We start from the raw sequence: 24,241 nt of genomic DNA, 5'->3' as shown, positions 1-24,241 counted from the left end.
TGATGGGTCTCCCGTCAACATGTGCTCTGAATGTTACATCAACCAGACATTCGTCAACGATGATGGGACAACAAACGATCACAAAACAAGGTAAGACCAACGCAATAGATCTGGTGCGCAAATAACTTTGCACTGCATTTTATTTGATTGTAATATGTGTGTGATCTTGTCAGATAATCACTATTAAGTAAATCAAAATAAAAAGGCTTTATTCCAATACAAAATTAGATAATTTAATCAAATTAACTTAAAAATAACATCACATTTTTACCTCCGAAATGGGTGATGTTTGCATGGTTTGATCCCCCCAGCTCCACCCGGGTTTCTCCCCAGTGCGACCCCTTCAAAAGCGGGATCATCTTGGACACCTCCACCCTGGAGAGCCAGGTGCCCCCCCTACCCCCCCGCTACCGCTTCAGGGACTTTCTGCTTGGAGACCAGGGCTTCCAGAACAACGACAGGTTGCACACACACACACACACACACACACACACACACACACACACACACACACACACACACACACACACACACACACACACACACACACACACACACACATAGATACACAAGTGGTAGAGTGAATAGAAAAAGACAATATGATATATTTATTGTCAATTGTTGTTGACAGTCTTAGGCTTCTGCATCAACTCCATCTTGGTGTCATTGTATGGGTGCTGTTTGGAGTGATGTACTGTCATGTTTGAGTGCAGTTTTACTTCCCCTCTGATATTAAGTTCCAAGGCCACAGGCATTCCGATATTGAAAGTGTATGAGCAATGTTGTTATAAATTGCCATTTAACCCATTTGTGCCGGCTGCTGCGCGGCGCAACATTGTATCTACTAGATACAATGTTGCGCCGCGCAGCAGCCGGCACAAATGGGTTAAAAACCTTTCCTTTATCCCAGTCTGTAAGCCCTAAGTTTTATAATAAATTGTAATCAGCTGCAGTTTTCTGCTTCGAGTCTATTCAATATCCAAATTGTTGTTAAAAAGTAAATCGATTAAGTGTTAAAGCTAGGCAAGGTATTTCAATTGAAATGTTTTTGGTTTAAATTCTCTGTACCGCCCAACAGTAATCAATTATAAAATGCTCGGACAATTATTTTTATAATCCGGTATCTGTGGCAGGCATGTAATAAGCCCTTCCAATAATTTCATTCGGCCCGAATGAAGTGAGTGTTGAAGTGCGTTCATCCATTGTGGAGTCTTCCACGAGGCAGAAGACCTGCTGATGGAGCCCCAGAGCTAGTCACCTGTAGGGATTGGGATTTTTTTTTAATTGAATACTTTCAAAATACATCTTTCTCTGGCCAGTTCCTCCAGATCCCCTAGCCTAGCTTGACTCCATTTACCCGCCCAAAACAACAACCCATAACTGTGTGGTAATGATAAGTATAATCAAAAATAATAAAACAAATTTGCACTCCTATTTATTCCTTCTCCGTTTTTTTGACTCAACACTATAAAGCCTCTTTGCTTCATTGAATCGGCTCCTCATCCTGCACCAAAGCAGGGGAAGAGGGGGTGTGAGAGTCTGCAGACGTCATCACAACAGTGAATGTGTGGGAGGGAGAAGTGGTTTAGTGTTTCTGTGCCTAATCCAACACACAGACACATCACAGGTTCAAAACATGGGCTCCAAAGAGATGGGGTGTGGGGTGTGTGTGTGTGTGTGTGTGTGTGTGTGGGGGGGGGGGGGGGGGGGGGGGGGGGGGGGGGGGGGGATGGAAAGATAGATGGAAACGGGGAAGAGCAATAGATGAAAACATTTATATTCACTCAAAACAAAAACAACATGTTTTGGCATAGTTTTTGAACCGACCGTTAACCGTAGAGCCAACATCATCTCTATTCTGTAGACTATCGGTGGTCCTGTCGCCGTTTAGCTGGGACAAGGACCGGTTTGGGGGTCTTGTCTAAGCAGAAGGTTGCCGTGGCAACAGGCCTAGAACATGACGTGAGCAACAGAGGTAAGAAGAGAGCGAGACCGGATTGTGAAACGCGTGATAACTTTGTTCGTATCTCAATAAACGTTTGCCAGAGAAGATGTCCTTTCATGCAATGTCTAGTTTAAACTGGTAAAATGAAATAAACAGGCCGACTCAAAATGTAAAACATAGAAGATTAATTATTTTAACTGCTGAAGGCAAATTTTGCATAATGTTAGTATAGTGTAGAGTCGCATCCCGCTGAGTTCCCACTAGGGGACCCCGACCTGGGGCTACTGGGGCCCCTGAGGGCCGGGTTCCTCTGGTAGTGACACTGTAGGTGACCCCGACCTGGGGCCCCTGAGGTCCGGGTTCCTCTGGTAGTGACACTGTAGGTGACCCCGACCTGGGGCCCCTGGAGCCAGGTTCTTTTGGTGGTGACACTGTAGGGGACCCCGACCTGGGGCCCCTGGGGACACTGGGGGGTTCCTCTGGTAGTGACACTGTAGGGGACCCCGACCTGGGGCCCCTGAGGGCCGGGTTCCTCTGGTAGTGACACTGTAGGGGACCCCGACCTGGGGCCCCTGAGGGCCGGGTTCCTCTGGTAGTGACACTGTAGGGGACCCCGACCTGGGGCCCCTGGAGCACAGGTTCCTTTGGTGGTGACACTGTAGGGGACCCCGACCTGGGGCCTCTGGGGACACTGGGGGGTTCCTCTGGTAGTGACACTGTAGGGGACCCCGACCTGGGGCCCCTGGAGCCAGGTTCCTTTGTAAGTGACACTGTAGGGGACCCCGACCTGGGGCCCCTGGAGCCAGGTTCCTTTAGTGGTGACACTGTAGGGGACCCCGACCTGGGGCCCCTGGGGACACTGGACGGAGGCAGACAGATGATACAATTGTTTTCATGCTCTACATATCAGCGAATACGTGCTATCAAGAGATGCTAACACAATTAAGTCACTTTTTAAAGATATATTATAATTTGTGTAAATAGTGTTTGAGATGAGAATGTGAAATTCGCCTGATGTTTGCAAAGTATTGTATGAATTATGTTGGAAAGGAACTGACACAGAAGCATTTCCCATTCGACTGTAAACTGTTGCGGAATGGCGCTGTGTAGCCTGATGCTACCTTTGGGCCAATCCTCATCATTATGTTTGACACATTTAAATGCTTCAGTATTGCAGAATATCGCTGGTGTCATTAGTCTTTATGGGACACGGAGGCTTACATGCTGATTTGGCTACCTGGCCTCCATCGCTCAGGGTTCATTCTATATGCATTATTACTTCCTGCACTATTTTACGATTCCTAGAAGTAGTCCTTCCTGTACTCATCTCCCAGAGTCTTCAGCTCGCTGACATTGTCCCGCGGACCGATTGGCTGCTGATCCCAAACGTTCCCATCTTGCTGAGATTTGGTGGCAACTAGTCGATTACAATATGTAACGTCAGACTACGAGAAACTGCCCGGTTCTCCCTAGTGTGCCAGACACTTTCTGTGTACGTGTGTGTGTGTGTGTGTGTGTGTGTGTGTGTGTGTGTGCGTGTGTGTGTGTGCGTGTGCGTGTGTGCCCCTGTGTGTGTGTGTGTGTGTGTTTGTGCGTGTGTGTGGGGGGGTGTGTGCGTGTGTGCGTGTGTGCGCGTGTGGGTGTGTGTGTGTGTGGTTCTCCCTTCTCGATCTACACTTCTCGAGCACACAAAGCACACACAACCTTTGAGAACATAAATACTGAGAGTTGATCAACTTTGATATGTTGAATATATGATAGCTATAACAGGGGTTGAACTGCGTGGTCTGTTTAGTAGCTCATGCTGGAGTCTCCTGTTCTATCAGCCAGGCTCTGCTCATGGAGGCTGTCCACTGCCAACCTGGTGCTTCTCTTAATCCTGTGTTCCATTAGTCACAGGAGTGGTTATGAAATGGTGTGAACTCTATTTAAGCCTTAATAACATGCCTATATGGCTTCGTTTGAATAATACAAAGTTTATATCTCACTCCTACTGTCTCTTTCGCTCTTCCCTTGTGTTGCTCTCACATACTTCTTCTGCCCATATGACACCAAATGCAAACGTTACAAAGCCAATTACACATAGTCCCTAAGTTCTTAAGTAATTTGTGCAATGCATGGGAAAAATCATAGGCATTGAATTTCAGTATTGTCTCTTTCATGCCGTTTCATATGTTTACTTATTATTATAATCATGTCTTTTAACTGCATGTTGAAATCTCTTCATGTACTGGGAAATATGATAACTGAAGATGGTGATCTTCTCTTCTGCCTGTGTTCCCTCCTTCCTCTCTCTTTCTCTTCCCCTTCCTTCTCTCTCTCCTCTCACCCTCCCTCTTTCTCCTTCTCTCTTTCTCTTCCTCTTCCTTCTCTCTCTCCTCTCACTCTCGCTCTCTCTCTCCCTCTCTCTCTTTTTCTCTCTCTCGCTCTCCCTCTCTCTCTCTCCCTCTCTCTCTCCCTCTCCCTCTCTCTCCCTCTCTCTGTGTGTCTCTCTCTCCCCGTCAGGGTCCAGGTAGAGTTCTACGTGAATGAAAACACCTTCAAGGAGCGCTTGAAGCGGTTCTTCATTAAGAACCAGAGATCCAGTAAGTGATGCTGGGCGATCTCTTGCATAATAAAGAAAGGTTTCCCGAATCAATCGAGGAAGATAATCAATGAACCCTGCCCTATTGACTCAGAGGATAAACACTTTTCTGTACTAGTAATACCAGGGGACTTTCTGAAAGTAACACATTTGCTATCTCCTCATATCCCTGATTTCAAATTTCCACACGGGAGCGGGAACCCACACGGGTTCATTAAAATACATGTGACGAATGATAAACTGATGGATGATCAATATGTCATGCCTCTGTGCAGGCCTGAGGATCCGTGTGTTAAACTTCTCCCTGAAGCTGCTCACCTGCCTGCTGTATATCATCAGAGTGATGACTGACATGCCCGTCCAGGGGCCCAGCTCTAGCCATAGCTCAGGACAACCCATATCTAACAAATGGTCTGTTTGCTTTTTATTCTGAAGTCCTCTTTTTACTCTGTATTATCCTGTCTCTGTCAGGAACTCTTTTGAAGATAAGTGCTGCAATGCCTCATTTTTTGTACACTTTGTGTTCTTTATATTTTCGAGACATGTGAAATGAAGACAGATGTACAATCGTTGAACGTGTTCTCTATAATTCTTGTCGCAGCAATTTTTTTTCTATAATTATAGTTGAAGCAGGATTTAATGGTGTGTAGATTTTAGTGACATATAGCACAACAGACTTGTAGAAATGGAATGTAATATTCATAAGTATGTTTTAATTAATGCATACTGCATTGGAAATATGAATAGTTGTGCTATTGGTGCCTTAGAATGAGCCCTTTATCTCTGCACAGGGAGTGGATATTCTTCCATTCAGCCCCCCATGTTGCACTGCCTTGTTTCTGCAGCAGCCCAGAACAGACCAACAGCTCTTTAATTGTTTAGCATAATCACTATCTTACTTGCATTGTGCGACCACTAGTCTTACAGACTAAATAACAAAAAATAATTTATGAATCTTCAATCTTAAAACTTGATGTCAAACTACTACCATGTGATACTTGATGACATGGTATATACTGGCACCTTACAGGCCAGTACAGGCCACCATAGCTTCTCCTACATCTGACACCTCACTGCTAGAAGTAACTTAATCCCATGTACTGCACCTCAAGTCTTTCACCATCACACATATTGAGTTGATCAAATATTATTTCACTTCATACAAAGCAGAAAATAAAATGTTGAGGCCTTTGGCTGAACATGTTGTGTTGTTATTCTTAAACATACAGACCTGTATACAACCCTCACTACAACAACAGCCAAAGAGGTTGCAATAAAATTCTAGAACATTCAGGTCAGAAATGACCACAACAATTTGGAATTTATAATATATATAGGTGCATAGAGCTAGGAACTAAGCTGTTTGCACCTTAAGAGAAAATGACAGAAGGAAGGAAAAAGAAAACTCAGATACGGTGAACTCGATCTTCTAGCCCTAAAGAGGACACGGCATGGCACAGCAAGGCAACAAACCAACAAAGCACTGCCTATGTTGTTCCCTCTGTGTGCCCTGCAGCACGGACTGCCCGCGGAACGGCTCCACAGCGGACATCAACTGGTGAGGAGGGACCGGAGGGGTTCATTTGTGTTCAGATGTTATTAGAAAATGGATTAAATAGTTATTTTACTGATGCATCTTTTCTTTCTTGTGGAGGCAAAAAGGCTGTTTTACTATTGATTTATTTATGACTGAAATAGTCATAAGGTGTCCAAGACTTGCATGATATGTTGTGTTTTCTCCACAAGGGAACTCATCTTCTGGGTGGATCGCAAGTTTCCCGTTTGGGCCATACAAGTACACCAGCTTACCATTACAATATGGAAAACACAAATCTTCAAACCTTATCCTCAACAATTCCTGATTGATTTATGATCTTATAATTTAAAGGGATTCATTTGAATTCATTACTAAGCTGTGTTTGTTGTTGTCCTCATAAGGTGATCGTGGCCATCATCAGTTTCCTGGAGGCGATGCTTCTGATGTACCTGAGCTACAAGGTAAGGGCACACACACACATGCACGCACGGACGCACGCACGCACGCACGCACGCACGCACGCACACAAAAACACTAACACACACACATTCACAATGTCTTAACAAATCAGGCTGATTTGGTGGAAAATCCTTTAGCTGTGCATACTGGGTGATTACCAAAGGCAATATGCATAATTCCCCTATATCATAAGTAATAGACGGTTATTCATTAGAGATTAGAGGGTGTTGTACATTTGATTGACTTCGTGCTCTTCGTTTTGTTCAGTCTGATGGGGCTTACGTTGACATTCACAGAGAATATATTTTGTGTACTCACGGTGCTGTGTGTGTGTGTTCGTGGGCTTGTGTGTGTGTGTGCATTTTGGTGTGTCTCGGCGTGTTGGTGCATGTTTGTGTGTGTGCGTGGGCATATGGTGTGTGTGTGTGTGTGTGTGTGTGTGTGTGTGTGTGTGTGTGTGTGTGTGTGTGTGTTGGTGCGCGTGTGTGTCTTAGGGCAACATTTGGGAGCAGATCTTTCATGTGTCGTTCCTCTTAGAGATAATCAACACGGTTCCCTTCATCATAACGGTAAACCTCCTACTGCATCACCAACATTTAACAACAGAATCCCACCATGAAATGCATACAATATTTAGGATCAGTCATCAGAATGATTAAGATGTGGGTGAAATGTCTATAGTAATGTAACTGTTTTTAATAGGCAATAATGTTTAATAATAAAAAAATATATATTTCATGTTAAGTGACTCATGAGAGACTCATAATCCCAATGTTTCAGTTGACGTTGTTATATTTCAGGGTCTTAAAGGAACACATGTTTGGTTCATATTCATGCGTTTCTCTCCTCAGATTTTCTGGCCTCCGATAAGAAACGTTTTTATACCTGTTTTCCTCAACTGTTGGCTGGCCAAGTGCGCTCTAGAAAATATGATAGTAGGTTCAAATCAAATGTGAGAATACGAATACTGTAAATAATTATAATTTGATCTGGATGGAAGCATGTTTTATTATTCTATAATGTTTTATAATTGTTAGAATGACTTGCTTTGGTTATCTTATGGAGGGATTGCTTATGTAGTTCATGTGTTTATCCTCCAGAATGACGTCCACAGAGCCATTCAGAGGACCAACTCAGCCATGTTCAACCAGGTCCTCATCCTCATCTGTACCCTGCTGTGTCTGGTCTTCACTGGGTAAGGACTCGCTCACTCACTCACTCACTCACCTGCTCACTCATCTGCTCACTCACTCGCTCATTCACTTGCTCACTCACTTGCTCCCTCACTCGCTCACAAACTTGCTCCCTCAGTCGCTCACTCACCTGCTCACTCACTCGCTCTCTCACCTGCTCACTCACTCGCTCTCTCACCTGCTCACTCACTCGCTCTCTCACCTGCTCACTCACTCGCTCACTCACTCTTATGCTCAATACACTTCTTTCAAACTGCAAATCACTGTTTTGAACAGAGTAACCATAATCTCATATTAACCGTACGTCCGTTTTCCTGTACAGAACATGTGGGATTCAACACTTGGAGCGAGCAGGGAAGAACCTGTCTCTGTTCAATGCCTTCTACTTCTGCATCGTCACCTTCTCCACGGTGGGCTTCGGGGATGTCACCCCCCGCATCTGGCCCTCCCAGCTGCTGGTGGTCATCATGATCTGTGTGGCGCTGGTGGTGCTGCCTCTGCAGGTAGGGACACTCTAGGGAAATGTTAAGGGCCTGGTAGACATAAAGCCTACACAACTTGAAGGGTCATTCTTTGTATTCAACTGAAGCAAAACTGAAGAAAAAGTTGAATTTGTTCCAAACGATATATTCACTGAGTCATCTAACAAGTGTACAATATATTAAGTAGATTAAATAGCAGACAATAGATAGCAGTTCACTGAGATGAAGTTAGTTAGCTACTTTTAAACATTACTTTTATGGGATTTCTGGGGTATTGTATGAAATATTGCTTCAAAGCTTTTTTGAAGAAAAACGTTGAATTTTTCACTGTTGAACACAAGTTGTGTGTTCCAGTTTGAGGAGCTGATCTATCTGTGGATGGAGAGACAGAAGTCAGGCGGGAACTACAGCCGCCACCGAGCCCAGACGGAGAAGCACGTGGTGCTGTGTGTCAGCGTGCTGAAGGTGGACCTGCTGATGGACTTCCTCAATGAGTTCTACGCCCACCCAAGGCTGCAGGTAATCTTCATGCACGCACACACACACACACACACACACACACACACACACACACACACACACACACACACACACACACACACACACACACACAACCATACACACTCCCCAGAGTGGAGTGTTCCCTGACTCAGCGGTGTGTCTCCTCAGGATCACTATGTGGTGATCCTGTGTCCCGGTGAGATGGACGGCCAGGTTGGCCGGGTGTTGCAGATCCCCCTTTGGTCCCAGAGGGTCATCTACCTGCAGGGCTCTGTTCTGAAGGACCAGGATCTCATGAGAGCCAAGTCAGTGGAGACATTAACACTATGAGTGTGTGTGTGTGTGTGTGTGTGTGTGTGTGTGCATTGTGAATATCTCGATTTATTTTTTCAACTATCCTTCCACTACTAACATGTGTGTGTGTGTGTGTGTATTGTGCATGTAGTGATTTATTTTGTAAATAAGGAATTAATTCATAAATAATGTATTACTTCAAATATGTGTGTGGGTGTGGGTGAGTATGTGTGTTTGTGTGTGTGTGGGGGTGAAATCTCAACAGCTAAGAGGTGGTGTCTGTCTACTATTCTTCAGACTCCCCTTCCAATAGGACGCATAACTGTATATATATATATATATAGATAGATAACTGTATATATACAGTTATCTATCTATATATATATATATATATGCAACTGTCTGCTGATTTGTCCCTCTATCACCTTGCGGTGCAATACAATGAATACCTGTGATGATTGCGTTGGCTTTATTCTCATAATAAGTAGAGGAATGGAGGGAAAGGAGTCCCTTCTCTGTCGCTCTGCCTTTTCCACCACCCACACTCTCCCCTGCCCCCTCCCTCACTCTGCCGTCTCTCTGCATCAGAAGGCTGGCTTCGCTCCACAGTATGGCAGACACTAAATCCTCACCTGCTGGCTCAAAGGATGTTTTCAATAGAAATAAGTGTTTGGAGATCAATACACAGCATTTTGACCGAGCTGGAGGAAATTATTTGTTTGGAGATGTTAGATTGGCTCACAAGGATTATTCTTACATTCAATTGGTTTGTAATTGTGTTGTTGTGCTATCACTGCAGGATGGATGACGCTGAGGCCTGTTTTATTCTGAGCAGTCGCAATGACGTGGACCGCATGGCTGCAGTAAGGATCAAACCCAACCAGTGATGGATTGTCCATCATCTATGGCCAATCATCAATCACACAAGCATAGGCAATTATAAAGGCAATCTATCTTGGATGTATCAACATCAAATCATTGGTTTATTTATCTATTGTTTTTCAGGATCATCAAACGATCCTGAGAGCGTGGGCAGTGAAGGACTTTGCTCCGAGCTGCCCTCTCTACGTTCAGATACTCAAACCAGAAAATAAATTTCATGTCAAGTTTGCAGGTTAGGGGTTTTTGTCAGTTTTTTATATTGATATTAGGATTTCAGTAAAAACGTAGTATTGCAAACACCTTACTGTCACTGACCTAATCGATTCATGCCTAAGTGATAAGTAATAATAAGTAATAATTATAGCAACAATATAACAATAGTACATTTGTTCATGCTTTCAGACCACGTGGTGTGCGAAGAGGAGTTTAAGTACGCCATGTTTGCTCTGAACTGTGTGTGTCCTGCCACCTCCACCCTGGTCACCCTGCTGGTGCACACCTCCCGGGGCCAGTGAGTCCATCAGCAGCACCCACACCAGTAGAACAAAGAGTAGACAGCAGGTCCATTTAGTTTGACTATTAATTGAAAAACAAAGACAAACACTTTGCTATACTGGACACAGCAGGAGGTAAATTATGTTATTTGGGATAAGGAAAGAGGGCCACAATACCAATGATATTTGGTATTAATGTGTATTTATTTTGAATAGTAAACTAAGACATCCATCCTAAGACTTTCCAAAATGTTGAGCACACATACAAGCAGCCTGCTCCTGATTGGCTGCGTCGTTATTCCAGAGAGGGCCACCAGTCTCCAGAACCCTGGCAGAGGATGTACGGCTGTTGCTCTGGCAACGAGGTCTACCACATACGACTGTGCGACAGCAAGTTCTTCAGAGAGTACGAGGGGAAAAGCTTCACCTACGCCTCGTTCCACGCCCATAAGAAGTGAGCAGCTGCTCACAATCAGCCACCAAACAGAACTGCAACATGATCTAATCTGCATATAGTGATGACTACATGATTGAGTGTGAAGATCTGTTGTCCAGGGGCACAGCTGGATAAGTGTCACTCATTTGTTTGGATGGTGTTTGTTTGATGGTGGTTATTAACTGTCATTGAGCGATAGATTCAGATTGTTTGTGGATCTCTGCTTTTGTTCTTCAAATGAAGAACCATCACTACCATACGATTCATTCTATATAACCAGAGCTCTTCAGAAATCTTACCATTTTGTTGTATGACATATAATCCAACATCTATTTCAATGTGTCTGCATGATAGAGTTCTCACGTAGGGTCCCTATTGTAAAAGGTTAAACCAAATACCCAGCTAGTGTCCTTGTTTTCTTTGCTACCGTTGCCCAGTATGTGCTCCTAAGTGTGTGATTGTGTGTGTGTTTGTGTGTGTGTGTGTGTGTGTGTGTGTGTGTGTGTGTGTGTGCACGTGCATGTATGTGTGTGTGTGCTCTTTAGGTACGGAGTGTGTCTAATCGGCATCAAGAGGGAGGAGAACAAAAGCATCCTGCTGAACCCGGGGCCGCGCCACATCATGGCCGCAAACAACACCTGCTACTACATCAACATCACCAAGGAGGAGAACTCCGCCTTCAGCTTCAACCAGGAGGAGAGGAAGGGCCGAACGGCCAGGGGCCTCTACGACGGACCCTCACAGCTACCTGTGCACAGCATCCTGGCCAGCATGGGTGAGACCGCGGGTCGAGGGGTGTGGGTCCATGTCTGGTCTGATTCAGAGTGAATCCAGTTGTGTTGGAACCCTTTGGCTCATGTGCATTGTTTAGTATTTGTTGTTGAATGCTCTATAGATCCTTTCAAAGGGGTACCTCATCGGTCTAACACAGTAGCGCTCCTGACACACATGTGGGGTCTGCTCTTTAATGTTCCAGGGCACAGGGAGTAAACTAGCGAAGATTTCAGACATTGACCATGGACTGTGCCCTGGTACATCAAAGTAGGGGACACATCAATATTGTGTTTTATACAATGTCCTCTGTGAAAAGGGCCTACTGTCGGACTGACCTGTCTACTACTGAAGCACGACTTGTTTGAAAACATTCTTACAGAATAAAAAATGGGAAGCAGAGAGACCTTGGAATGAGCCTTGCCCTTAAATCCCTCTCAATGTCAATAAACAACCTTAGAACATCCCCATGTGACATCAGAATACAGAGACCAGGATCATTGTATCTCTTATATTATATCATATCACTTCCCAATGGCCTTTTGTTCTCTAGGTACTGTTGCAATCGACCTGCAGACCACAAGCTCCCCCGACCCGTCCACCAGTAGCTCGGCCCCCCTCACGATGAACGGAGCCGGGGGCCGGCGGCCCAGCATCGCCCCCGTCCTGGAGATCGCAGACTCCGCCGCCATCCTACCATGTGACCTCCTGTCCGACCAGTCAGAAGACGACTCCAGCTACTCTGAGGAGAAAGGCCCCCGTTTGACTGAGTGAGAGTTGTGTATCTGTGTGTGTGTCTGTGTGTGTGTGTGTGTGTGTGTGTGTGTGTGTGTGTGTGTGTGTGGGACTTTGTTTTGTAACCGTACCTAGAGAACATAAGGCCATTGGGAATACAATAAAAATACAAAGTACTAATCAAAACAAAAATTTAAGATAAAGTTAATGCAAAAGTAAATGCTTAAGTAAAGACAAACAGGGTGAATAAAACAGACGGTATAAACAATATAAATTATAAAGTGTAAATTATAAAGCGGCTAAGTACCAGTACTGTATACAGTATATTAAAGTGTATAAATGCAAATGTAAAAAAAGAGAAGTGTCCCAATCATAAAGATCTTTCTTGTATTGAATAATGAAAATGGATTCTTACCATGATCATAGTGGCGGGCTTCTTATGTTTGCGATGTGTTGATTTGAATGAATGTGTGTGTTTGTTGGCAGGTATGTGAAAGGTTACCCCTCTAATTCTCCCTACATCGGCAGCTCTCCGACTCTGTGCCATCTGCTGGCTGACAAGGCCTCCTTCTGCTGCCTGCGTCTGGATCAGGTTGACCTTCACCGTATCAGTCACCTCTTCTTTGATAACCCTCCAGTGATCTTCCACCAACATCACCACTCTTGTGTTTCCTCATCCTCTAGGGTTGCGGGCACAACAGCTTTAAAGATGCCAAGGCGTATGGTTTTGAAAACAAGGTCATTATAGTTTCGGCCGAGACAGCAGGCAACGGCCTGTATAATTTCATAGTGCCTCTCAGGGCGTACTACCGGCCTCGCATGGAGCTCAACCCCATCGTATTGCTGCTGGACAACCCGTGAGTCACCTCATCACAGACACTTACTGTACTGACAGACACAGGGATCATCTCTCTCTCTCTCTCTCTCTCTCTCTCTCTCTCTCTCTTTTCTCTCTCTCTCGCTCTCTCTCTCTGTTCTTTTCTTTTACTTCTTCCTTCCTCATTCCTTCCTTCCTTCTTTCATAATATAGTCCCTTCCTTCCTACTTTAATCCCTTCTCGTCCCCTCCTCTCCCTTTCTCCTTTCTTCTTTCCTTATTCCTTTCTTTTCTTTCTTTCCTCCTTCCTTCCTGTCTTCCTTTTTCCTCCTTCCTTGCTTCCTGTAAAGCCTCTGTTCCTTGTCCTCCTCACTCTATGACACTAATCCATCCAGGGACTCACAGGCTCAATATGCTGACGTAGGTGTAGCTTTTAGGACAAGGTTGTGTAGGCGTTGGGTCTTTTGTGCGTCTGTATATCATTGCTCGCTGAGCAGCGATGCAGCGTTTAAGTGGTTCAGCGCAGAAAAGAAAAAGGAAAGTGCTGCGGTCCACCTCAGCCACACCGGCCAGTAACCATAGCAACCCGATTTGCCTTGAACCTGAATTGCACACTTTTCACTTGCTGCAAACAAGTCAAAAGAATGATGGAATGAACACATTTGCATTTGAGTGAGACAACAATTACACTTTTATTGTTTTTGTGATGATGATGATGATGATGATGATAGTGATGCATCTTTTCGCTGCCACCATGGGCATACTCTCAGGTCTCTTTAAGATTTGTGTGGGCTTAGCTCAGGAGGTAGTGCGGGTTGACTTGTAACCGAGTGTCGAGGTGTCCCCGAGGGAGACGCCTCACCCTAACTGCTTCTGACGAGCTGGCTGTCGACTCCGCGCTTGATTTCGGTCGGTGTGTCAATGTGTGTATATTAACCGTTGACAAAAGCGTCTGCTAAATGTCCTAAATGTAAATGTACTGTCCTGACCACAGCCTAAAGCAAAGAGAGACATTTACCAGGAACAAACCATGACCTTCAGACCTGATCTCTGGCTGCTCTTCCCTGCTGGCCAATTCTCTGTCCCCCTCGTTCCCCTGTGGAGCTTGTGCTCTCCATCGTACCAGAAACACACATGCACACTCGCACACACACGCATGCACACATCAGAGGCTTTGGGCAACCTAAAGTACATGCTATTTGTTTGTTTGTTTTGTCTCTTGTTGCATGTGTTGTACTTCCTCTAGTCCAGAAAAACATTTCCTTGAGGCCATCTGCAGTTTCCCTATGGTGTTTTATATGGCTGGGACCATAGACAAGTAAGGACCCTCGCACCTTAACCGTAACCCTGACCTAAGACCATAGACTGAACTTACCCTGACCTAAGACCATAGACTGAACTAACCCTGACCTAAGACCATAGACTGAACTAACCCTGACCTAAGACCATAGACTGAACTAACCCTGACCTAAGACCATAGACTGAACTAACCCTGACCTAAGACCATAGACTGAACTAACCCTGACCTAAGACCATAGACTGAACTAACCCTGACCTAAGACCATAGACTGAACTTACCCTGACCTAAGACCATAGACTGAACTAACCCTGACCTAAGACAATAGACTGAACTAACCCTGACCTAAGACCATAGACTGAACTAACCCTGACCATAGACTGAACTTACCCTGACCTAAGACCATAGACTGAACTAACCCTGACCTTAGACCATAGACTGAACTAACCCTGACCATAGACTGAACTAACCCTGACCTAAGACCATAGACTGAACACAGAGTGTGTGTGTGTGTGTGTGTGTGTGTGTGTGTGTGTGTGTGTGTGTGTGTGTGTGTGTGTGTGTGTGTGTGTGTGTGTGTGTGTGTGTGTGTGCGTGTGTGCGAGTGCTCATGTGATGTGTGTGGGTGGGCTCATGTGTATGTGTGTGCGTGTGCTGATGTGTGTGCGTGTCTCCTGTCAGTCTGGACAGCCTGCTGCAGTGTGGGATCCTGTACGCTGATAACCTGGTGGTGGTGGACAAGGAGAGCACCATGAGCGCTGAGGAGGACTACATGGCAGACGCCAAGACCATCGTCAACGTGCAGACCATGTTCAGGTAACCCTGTGTCCTGCTAAATACTTACAGTTGATGTTTACATAAGATAAAGACCTAGATTCAGAAACTGGAGACATTGTGGTCGACAAGATGGCTGTCGCTGATGTGGAACGGTTGGCTGAATCTGCTACTGTGACATTATTTATAGAACTGGATGGAATAGTTTCTCTTAAAGAAGACTATTGCACTTGAAGCTTTTGTTGATAAGAAAGATGTGTTTGCTGAAACTCAGGATTTGGACAGGAAGTAGACACATGTCGTTTCTGTGACTACTTGAAGGTCAATGCCATCCCGTACAGGAGCCTTTCGGTCTGTGCCCGTAGATAAAGATATATGTCAGGCTAGCGTACAGCACCTCCACCCCCACTCTGCTTTGGAAAGTTGACTACATCTCTTCCTGTTTTAGATGGAGAGAACATCTCCCCTTAAAAAACGGTATTATAACACAGTAGAAATTGGACTAAATTAAACAGATGGGGGAAGATCATGGTCTTTTCTTTTGAGTTTTCAGGCTATTGCCCACAATGCATCTGAAACCTAGCCTAACGAAGGCCCTCCCATTGCAGGTTGTTCCCCAGTCTGAGCATCATCACAGAACTCACACACCCCTCCAACATGAGGTTCATGCAGTTCAGAGCCAAGGACTGCTACTCCCTGGCCCTCTCCAAGCTGGAGAAGGTGAGAGAAGTCCTGAAGTAGAAGTCTAAAACTAATGACATAAAAAGCAATCATAAAGTTCTAAGAGTTCCTTTCCCCCCTCTCCACATTGCCATGTAATCCACTCCGTCAATGTCCAAGATGTATGGGGTCAGAACAGTCTCATTAATAATGAATGCACAGAGAAGGATTCACAAATGTATTTTGTGATTTATATATAAATGACTCTTCTCACAAATACATTTCAATGCACACACAAATGGATATCGGTATGTATAAATGTAAAATAAATCCATAAACAAAAATAAGTTTCACAAACACAATTCTGATCCACACACAAATGTGTCTTGTTTTAAATAAATGTAATATAAATCCATAAATATATTAATAAAAAAAATATTTGCAATTTTCATAAAAAAATTATTTGGATGTTGTTACATTTATATACAAACTGTTAAACTTGAATTAACAAGACGCTTTTCATTTGTGAACTTGTTTGCATTTGTGTGTGAACTGGTCTGTATTTATATTTGGATTTTTGAGACTTTCCTGACGTGACTGGATTCACAAATGCATTTTTTTCAACAAAGAACTCTCTGTAGCCAATCAGATGCCTCCCTCGTTTTCAGCCAATCACATTACTGCAGTCCCGACCTCTGAAGAATAAGTCCAACCTCCGAGCCTCCCTGTTCCCTCGGTCATATGTCTACGGGAAATAACGGGTTTTTTGAATGATCGTACATAGCAATCTCTAGGTGGCGAAGAAGTAAAAGCTGCGTCACGTTTTGAACTACACACTTTTTCCATCTAGTTTCGACTGGGTTTGGGATTGTCGGTGCCGTTAAAGTAGTAAACGGCACCGACAATCTAAAAACCCAGTCACTGTAGTCCTGTGATTGGCTGAAAACGAGGGAGGCATCTGATTGGCTACAGATAGTTCCTTGTTGAAAAAAATGCATTTGTGAATCCAGCCACGTCAGGAGTCTCAAAGATCCACATATAAATACAGACCAGTTCACACACAAATGACAACAAGTTCACAAATGAAAAGCGGCTTGTAAATTCAAGTTCAGCAGTTTGTATATAAATGTAACAACATCCAAATACATTTTGATGAAAATTACAAATATTTTTTAATTCATATATTTATTGATTTATATTACATTTACTTAAAACAAGACACATTTGTGTGTGGATGAGAAATGTGTTTGTGAAACTTATTTTTTTTATGGATTTATTTTACATTTATACATACCGATATCCATGTGTGTGTGCATTGAAATGTATTTGTGAGAAGAGAGTGATTTATATATAAATCACAAAATACATTTGTGAATCCTTCTCTGTGCATTCATTATTAATGAGACTGTTCTGACCCCATAAAGATGCCTGTTCTTACTGAATAAAAAGAGTGTCTGCTTCCCAACAGAAGGAGCGGGACCGAGGCTCCAACCTGGCCTTCATGTTCCGCCTGCCCTTCGCAGCGGGCCGGGTGTTCAGCATCAGCATGTTGGATACCTTGCTGTACCAGGTGGGTTTCTGCTGGTGGACTCCTTGCTGTACCAGGTGGGTTTCTGCTGGTGGACACCTTGCTGTACCAGGTGGGTTTCTGCTGGTGGACGATCTGCTGTACCAGGTGGGTTTCTGCTGTGGACACTCTGCTGTACCAGGTGGGTTTCTTCTGGTGGACACTCTGCTGTACCAGGTGGATTTCTGCTGTGGTCACTCTGCTGTACCAGGTGGGTTTCTGCTGGAGCCCTCAACACCGCCAGAGCCGGGACTTGGGTTCAAATGCAGGAATCGGAATGGATGAAATTTCTGTAATATTGTGTAGGGAAAAAGCGTTGGATCTTGTGAAGAGGACAGAGGACAAATGTTTCAACAGTGCCCCCTCATGTTCAGCAAGGGGACAGCATAGTATTTGAGATGTGATTTCACCATTTAATGGATTAATCCCATGTGCTGCATCTCTCTATCAGTCTTTTGTGAAGGACTACATGATCCTCATTGCAAGGCTGCTTCTCGGTCTGGACACCACTCCGGGATCAGGGTATCTTTGTGCTGTGAGTAATTAATACCACAGCAACAGTAATAATACTTATGTGATATGGTGGACGTGCCATTGGTGTGTATTCCCAATGGGCATCGGTGTGCTCCTCTCTGTGTGTCCAGATGAAGATCTCTGAGGAGGATCTGTGGATCAGGACGTATGGGAGACTTTTCCAGAAGCTCTGCTCCTCCAGCGCTGAGATCCCGATTGGGATTTACAGGACGGAATACCACATGTTCTCTCCCCCGGAGGTTGAGTTACCAGACAGACATATGCTACTGTGTGTGTGTAGCATAGTCTGTCGGCCTGTCTAACAGTCTATCTATCTTGCCATTTATTTTTATTGTTTATTTTATTTGACCTTTTATTGACCTATTATTTCTTCAGTAAGTCTCATTGAGGTTGAGCACCTCTTTAGCAATGGAGGCCTGATTAGCATACAACCATAAGTACATGACATATACAGACAGATTTCACGACCATATACAATAAAATACATGAACAAATACAAGTAATTGCATGAAAATATACAATTAATTCCATGAACGTATGCAATGTTAATGCAAATTACCATGTATATGCAAAATGGGTCTATCTTTTTATCTATTCACCTATCTCTCGGCCTGTCTATCTGCGTTAGGTTTCCCTGTACTTGGCTCATCCCACCAGGACAAAGGTTGATGTTGAGTGAACTTGTTTATTATTTACAGTTGGAAGCAGTATTACATGCAGAGCCGATGTTCTATGCTGCAAAGTCAGAGATCTCAGTCATAGAGTGTGTGGTGATGGCTGGTTTAACCTGTGTGCATTGATTGGTTAATGCACCTCAGGTGTGCAGTCCAGAGACTATTCAGTCTGAGTGGGGTCAGGTGAACAGATTACCCACACATACTCCACACTATCCAACCGTCCATCCCTTTATCATGAAGAGATGCTGGGGCCTCTACGGATTGTCAAATCTCCTAACCTGGAGAGATGAAAAGGTGCCTCCTTTTGAACATAGGAAAATACATTGTTTAAAATGAATTCAACTCCACTTTTCCTAACCGACGTCATTGCGCGACGGCGAGCATTGCTGACCTCTAGCGTCTCTAAGAGGGAAACTGCAATTTTCCAAAGATGGACTACAACAAGCGCTCTTTCGATCCATGCGTTCTTGTCGTATTGATATAAATCAGGCTGTGGCCAACAGTGAGAAACACTTAGGTCGGACTTGGCCAACGGGAATATTTTACGCCCCTTGAATCCCAATTCACATGTGAAAAAGAGGCTAATCTTATGTTGATGTTGACATCTACTGCCCCCAGTAGTCTTTCTTAAATGTGAAGTTGGCATTTTATTTTCTTAATTATTTTCTTATTTTCGTAAATTATGGGCTACGAAAATAACTTATGATGTTGGTATTTAATGAGATCTTTAGGCTTTTTCCATTTTGTTAGGCTATTTTCTTTCTCACTTTGCTTGGCTGCTACTTTGTAAGTGCCATAGACTATGAATTCTCTTCTTCTGCTTTACTGCGTCTCTCATGCGTCTTTGCGTAGAGTCTGTGCACTTTCAATATTGCCGTCTTAAAGGAATATGGGATACATATGTCACCCTTCCGTTTGTTAAGGTTGGTCAGGAGCAACCTATGCTAAGGTTGGTTTAAAGGTTGCACCGAGGCACCTTTCCTATCCATTTTTAGAATTCGAACAACCTTTCCGGGTCATCTCGTTAGGAAAGGAAATTTTCTTAGCAAAAAACAGAATCCGTTGGGGCCCCTGGTCTTTGAAGCCTTTTGAGACTCTTAATTTTGATAAGCAGTGTTGCCAGATGGGGCGGGAAATCTGGCCCAATCTGGCAGCACTGGTGATAAGGTGCTAAACAAATGGTCTTGACTTAGCTTGTTTGACTCTGTAAGCACACTCCCATGCTGTGGACCCCTGACCCCCATGGCCCCCTACCCTCTCTCCCCACCCCCCCAGTCCCATACGTCAGCAAACCTTAACCCCCAGGGGGAGGAGCCCATGGAGAAGGGTGGGGAGGAGTGCCGCGGTGCCGACCGCTCGGAACCCCTGCGGAGGAAGAAGAGCATGCAGTGGGCCCGTCGGCTGAGCAAGAGGAGCCCGCACTGGCCCTCGGGGCCCTCGGGGCCCCCGGGGGTCCGGCCGGCCCCGGAACGTGGCCAGCGCATGGCCCAACAGCGGCTCACCTTCTACCGCCGCTCTGAATGTGAGGAGCTTTCCCAGCTGGTCCGCAACCGCATGAAGCACCTGGGCCTGCCCACCTCGGAGTACGGTGAGACCCCTTCCAATGACTATGAACCATAACCAAGGGGACAGGTTAGCACTGTTACCTCCCATGCAAGCGAGGAAGCCTCCCTTCCCGGTTCTGACTGCTGATCTGTAACCCTGTGTTTCTATAGATGACATGGCTCATTTGACAGGCAGTGATGTCATGAACAGAGTCAACTTGGGCCATTTACAAGGTACTCGTGTTTTAATCATTATGGTGATAAGGCAGAATCCTGTATCGCTGTGCCTGTGTTATCCTGACGTGCTGTCACCGTGTTTGTTTCAGGCGAGCTGCGTGACCAGCAGAACACTCTGTCCTATGTTCTGATAAATCCCGCCCCCGACACCCGGCTGGAGATCAATGACATCGTGTACGAGCACCAGTCACCACTAAAACGAACAATATATCAATTAGTTGTCCTTAATTTGCTTGCTTTAGAATCAACACTCAATTGCTGTAATGATCATCAATCCTCACGTAGTCTGACCCTTTTACCGGCCTAGCTCCCTCGAGTTTGGCATCAGATTTGTGTTTGCAGCCAGCCAATGGTGCATTAAGCTCCCTGTTCGCCCTTTGAGTCTTGTCAAGACCAATCTGCCCAATCACAGCTCAAACACCACTGGATTGGCCTAAATTGTTGGGGTCATCCTCCAGGCTGGCTTGTACAATGTACAATGGCCATAGAGAAATGGAATCTCAACCTCATAAACAGAGGAATGAAACTGAGGGACTGTTCAAGTGTTAACCCTGGTCCCACCTTCCCTCTCCATCCTTAGGTACCTGATCCGGCCTGACCCCCTGGCCCATGTTCCTGATGAACCCTCCGTCAAGAGCAGCAGTCTCAAGGAGACATACGAGTCCAGCATAGACGCTGCAGAGGACCTTCAGCTCTAAGACCTTCAGCTCTGAGACCTTCAGCCCTGAGACCTTCAGCTCTGATACTGTTTAACGTGTCTCTGCTGTCCAACTCTGATGGACAGCATTGTCTGTTTGGTTTTCAGTGTTTCAAGCGTTGACCCGGAGGTAAACCGTGATCTTTGTGGAGAGTTACTGAAGATTTCTGATGGTTCAATTATGTGACAAAAATTACCTCAATATCTGCAGTCTACCTGTAGGCATCCCTCATAAAGTATTTGAACCCCTACCTGCTCATTAATGACATGAATCTGGATTCAGTCTCTTTGGATAAAAGTGTCTGCTAAGTAACTAAATATGAAAAGGTTAGCAGCATTGATTGCTCAGGTCCATAATCTATATCCTCTTTTATATTTTACTGAGATGGAAAACATTTCTGATTGATAAGCAAATTAAACAAAGAATAATCAGTATCACAGAAGAACGGAATAGTTGATATGCCTCCAGCCCCAACCCAGAATTTACGTATGACCATGACCATGAAGTTAGATCTCCTATCAAAAATTTATGTTGAGAGACTGAAACTCTTTAAGAAAGTAGAAGGCAGGTAGACTCCTTGCTCACTAAGCTCTGCCAGGCTGTACCAGGTATACATTCTCACCAGGATAAGATCACGTATGGATATGAACATGTTTTAAAAGTCTGAGGATTCCCTAGATTTTTTGGTTGGGGTATCGAGAGAAACAAGAAGCTATCAAATGACATAAATGCAGTAAATCACCTAGCCCCAATGGTTGTATAGTTGAATTTTACAAACTATTCTCTGCTTCTTAGATATGTTGAAGGAAAGGAACCCTTCTGGATCAGAAGCCACCGTTTCACTTTTATTAAAACAAGATAAGGATCCTCTTTCATGTTGCAGTTAAAGGCTCATCTCACTTTAAAAATCTAGGCTTCAAAACCCTTTCGCAGGTTCTATCCCAGTGCCACTCAGTTATGTCCATCTTCACAGCCCTGACCAGACTGGGTTTATGCTCGTGAGGCCCTAATTTCCCAATCCCCAAAGGCTTCTTAATACTTCTAATTCTCCAGCCATCCCAAGGTTGTTCAGACACTACATACCGAAAAAGCCTTTGACTGAGACATATGGCGAAACCTGGTTTGTTTTGGAGAATGTGGTTTTAGTTCTGGTTTCATCTCTTGGATAATGCAGAATCAAGGATTCTAGAGGATCCTGATGCTTCTGTTACCACTGGAGGGGAAGTGATGGTTCCCCGGCCAGAATGAGCCGTCACACCCCCTTTTGTGAAAGCCATTGAGACACTTGCCATATGGCCTTGTGGGAAGGAGAAATTCTAGGTAATTTCAAGGGTTTGGACAATCCATAAGATGTTCTTTAATGCTGATGACCTACCTGTATCCATCTTGTGAAGATGATAATCCATCCCAAATCCCTTTGTATATTTCAGCACATCCCAATGCTTATTAAGAATGCCCTCTTTGCTAAATTTGACTCACCATCAAGTATGTTATTTTGGTGTAACGAACGCCCTTGTATCTGAACAAGGTTTGCCCGTTTCCCAAACACAAGGGGCTGAATGGCCTTGCTGAATTGTATGTCTGTTACTGGGCCTGTAATGTTGGAAAGCTCCTTCAGATGTATCAGGGAGAATAGCAGGGGGGTGCGTTGTGACCTGGGGGGTGGAGGGAAGGGACAGGGGTGAACTCCTTCTCAAACCTGTAGTAGATCTCTTTGAGATCGTTGGCGAGGGGAGGCTGTTGGGCATCTATGGGGAATTAGGTCTGTAATTGGTGATCTTTTTGAGGCCTTTCCAGACAGAGGAGGGATTCTCTTCCGATAGCTGCTGCTGCAGTCTCTCTGCGCAGCGATGTTTCGCCTCCTTCACCGCTTTGGTGAACCTGTACTTGGCCTGCCTGAACAGGCCACCGTCCCCGCCGCGCCTTGCTGCATCCTTCTCCCTACTCAGCCGCTTTGTTGGGGGGAGAACCAGGGCTTGTCGTTGTTGTAAGACTTCCTGGAGTGGAGGGGGACACACCTGCTCGTAGAAGCCGATGAACGATGACAGAGTATCTGTGTATTCATCAAAGTTTTTTCCCGCTGGCCCTGCTCCCATGCTTCGCTGGACCACACTCTGAACCGACTCACTACAAGGTTTAGAGAGTTTCAATCTCTGCCTGTTGCGGGGGATCAGGTGAATGAGATCGTGGTCACTGTTGCCCAGCGCAGCTACGTAAGCATCGTGAAATCATTGCAGCCCGACACAGTGTAGCCTGCTACAAAAATCCAATGAAAAAGAAGAACGCAACACATTAAACAAAGAGCAACAATGAAGGACATCCAAGAAGGACGGCAAACTTTTGCGCAACATTTTCTTCAATAAACAAAGCTCTCGTCGTTGTCCAGAAATACCATACGGGTACTAGTTTGTTTGTTTTTATCCCCCTGTCGCACGGAGGAGGCAATTCTGTCGACAAATCAACGGACGGCGTGTGCAGCTCCAACTTTTCGGCACCCTTTCAGATAGCTTGGTATCCCAACAGAGGAGTACCGAAAAATAGGTACGGTTAAGTGCGGCGCAGTGCGCTTATTACGGGACCCCGCCCGCCTTTGGCGGTGGAAACGTGAACCGTACCGGATGTGTGTACCGTACCGCACCTAACCGTATCGCACCGCTCGGTGGAAACGCACCACTATAATATATCCTGGCCTCAGACCTGTGACCATGCTCTCTGAACTCTTCTAAATTAAAACATTATTCCTTCTCAATAACATGCCCTCTTTATTGTACCTGTGTTAAATAATCATGTATTTTGTCACTCTTGCTCTGAGGCAGCGTTTCGCACGTCATAACAAAGGCTCCGTTTCCATCAACACACTTAAAGTGAAGGGATCTTCCCAGATTTTACAGAACTCTGTGGTTTTACTAATTCCAGACTAGACATTTCATTCAAAGGCAGTACCCTCACTTTTCTATTCACCCCCTGAAATCCTCTCAATCCTTTCACACTTCCTTCTCTCTCAGCCCTGATCAAAAGAAAAGTGTGTTGTCCATCAATCTGTTAGCTCCATGGACATGGTCCCATTCCATGCTAAAGATGCCTGTGAGGGGTGATGGGGATAACTGTCTCGGAAGATCAGTGG

The 24,241-nt window shown here is 44.8% G+C and overlaps 1 protein-coding gene across 1 annotated transcript; it reads left to right on the top strand.

Moving 5' to 3' along the window:
• Positions 1-19: 19 nt before the first annotated feature.
• kcnt1a (potassium sodium-activated channel subfamily T member 1a) lies at positions 20-21,117 on the top strand (the record flags this gene model as incomplete). Its single annotated transcript, XM_079755887.1, has 31 exons — positions 20-90; positions 312-461; positions 4,451-4,530; positions 4,805-4,940; positions 6,046-6,087; positions 6,276-6,324; positions 6,468-6,527; positions 7,020-7,094; positions 7,377-7,460; positions 7,626-7,720; positions 8,041-8,221; positions 8,555-8,719; positions 8,870-9,006; positions 9,795-9,858; positions 10,001-10,109; positions 10,280-10,388; positions 10,676-10,825; positions 11,353-11,582; positions 12,132-12,348; positions 12,800-12,905; positions 12,998-13,170; positions 14,376-14,447; positions 15,108-15,242; positions 15,809-15,920; positions 17,329-17,430; positions 17,879-17,962; positions 18,072-18,233; positions 19,914-20,226; positions 20,354-20,416; positions 20,509-20,593; positions 21,000-21,117. The coding sequence occupies 31 exons, from the start codon at positions 20-22 to the stop codon at positions 21,115-21,117; spliced, it is 3,729 nt and encodes a 1,242-aa protein (XP_079612013.1).
• Between the last annotated feature and the right edge of the window lie 3,124 nt (positions 21,118-24,241).

This window comes from Pollachius pollachius (assembly GCF_949987615.1).
Source record: "Pollachius pollachius genome assembly, chromosome: 18".
Classification (NCBI taxonomy): domain Eukaryota; kingdom Metazoa; phylum Chordata; class Actinopteri; order Gadiformes; family Gadidae; genus Pollachius; species Pollachius pollachius.
Note: the sequence above shows the minus strand (reverse complement) of the source record. Positions and strands in the feature narration are given on the sequence as shown.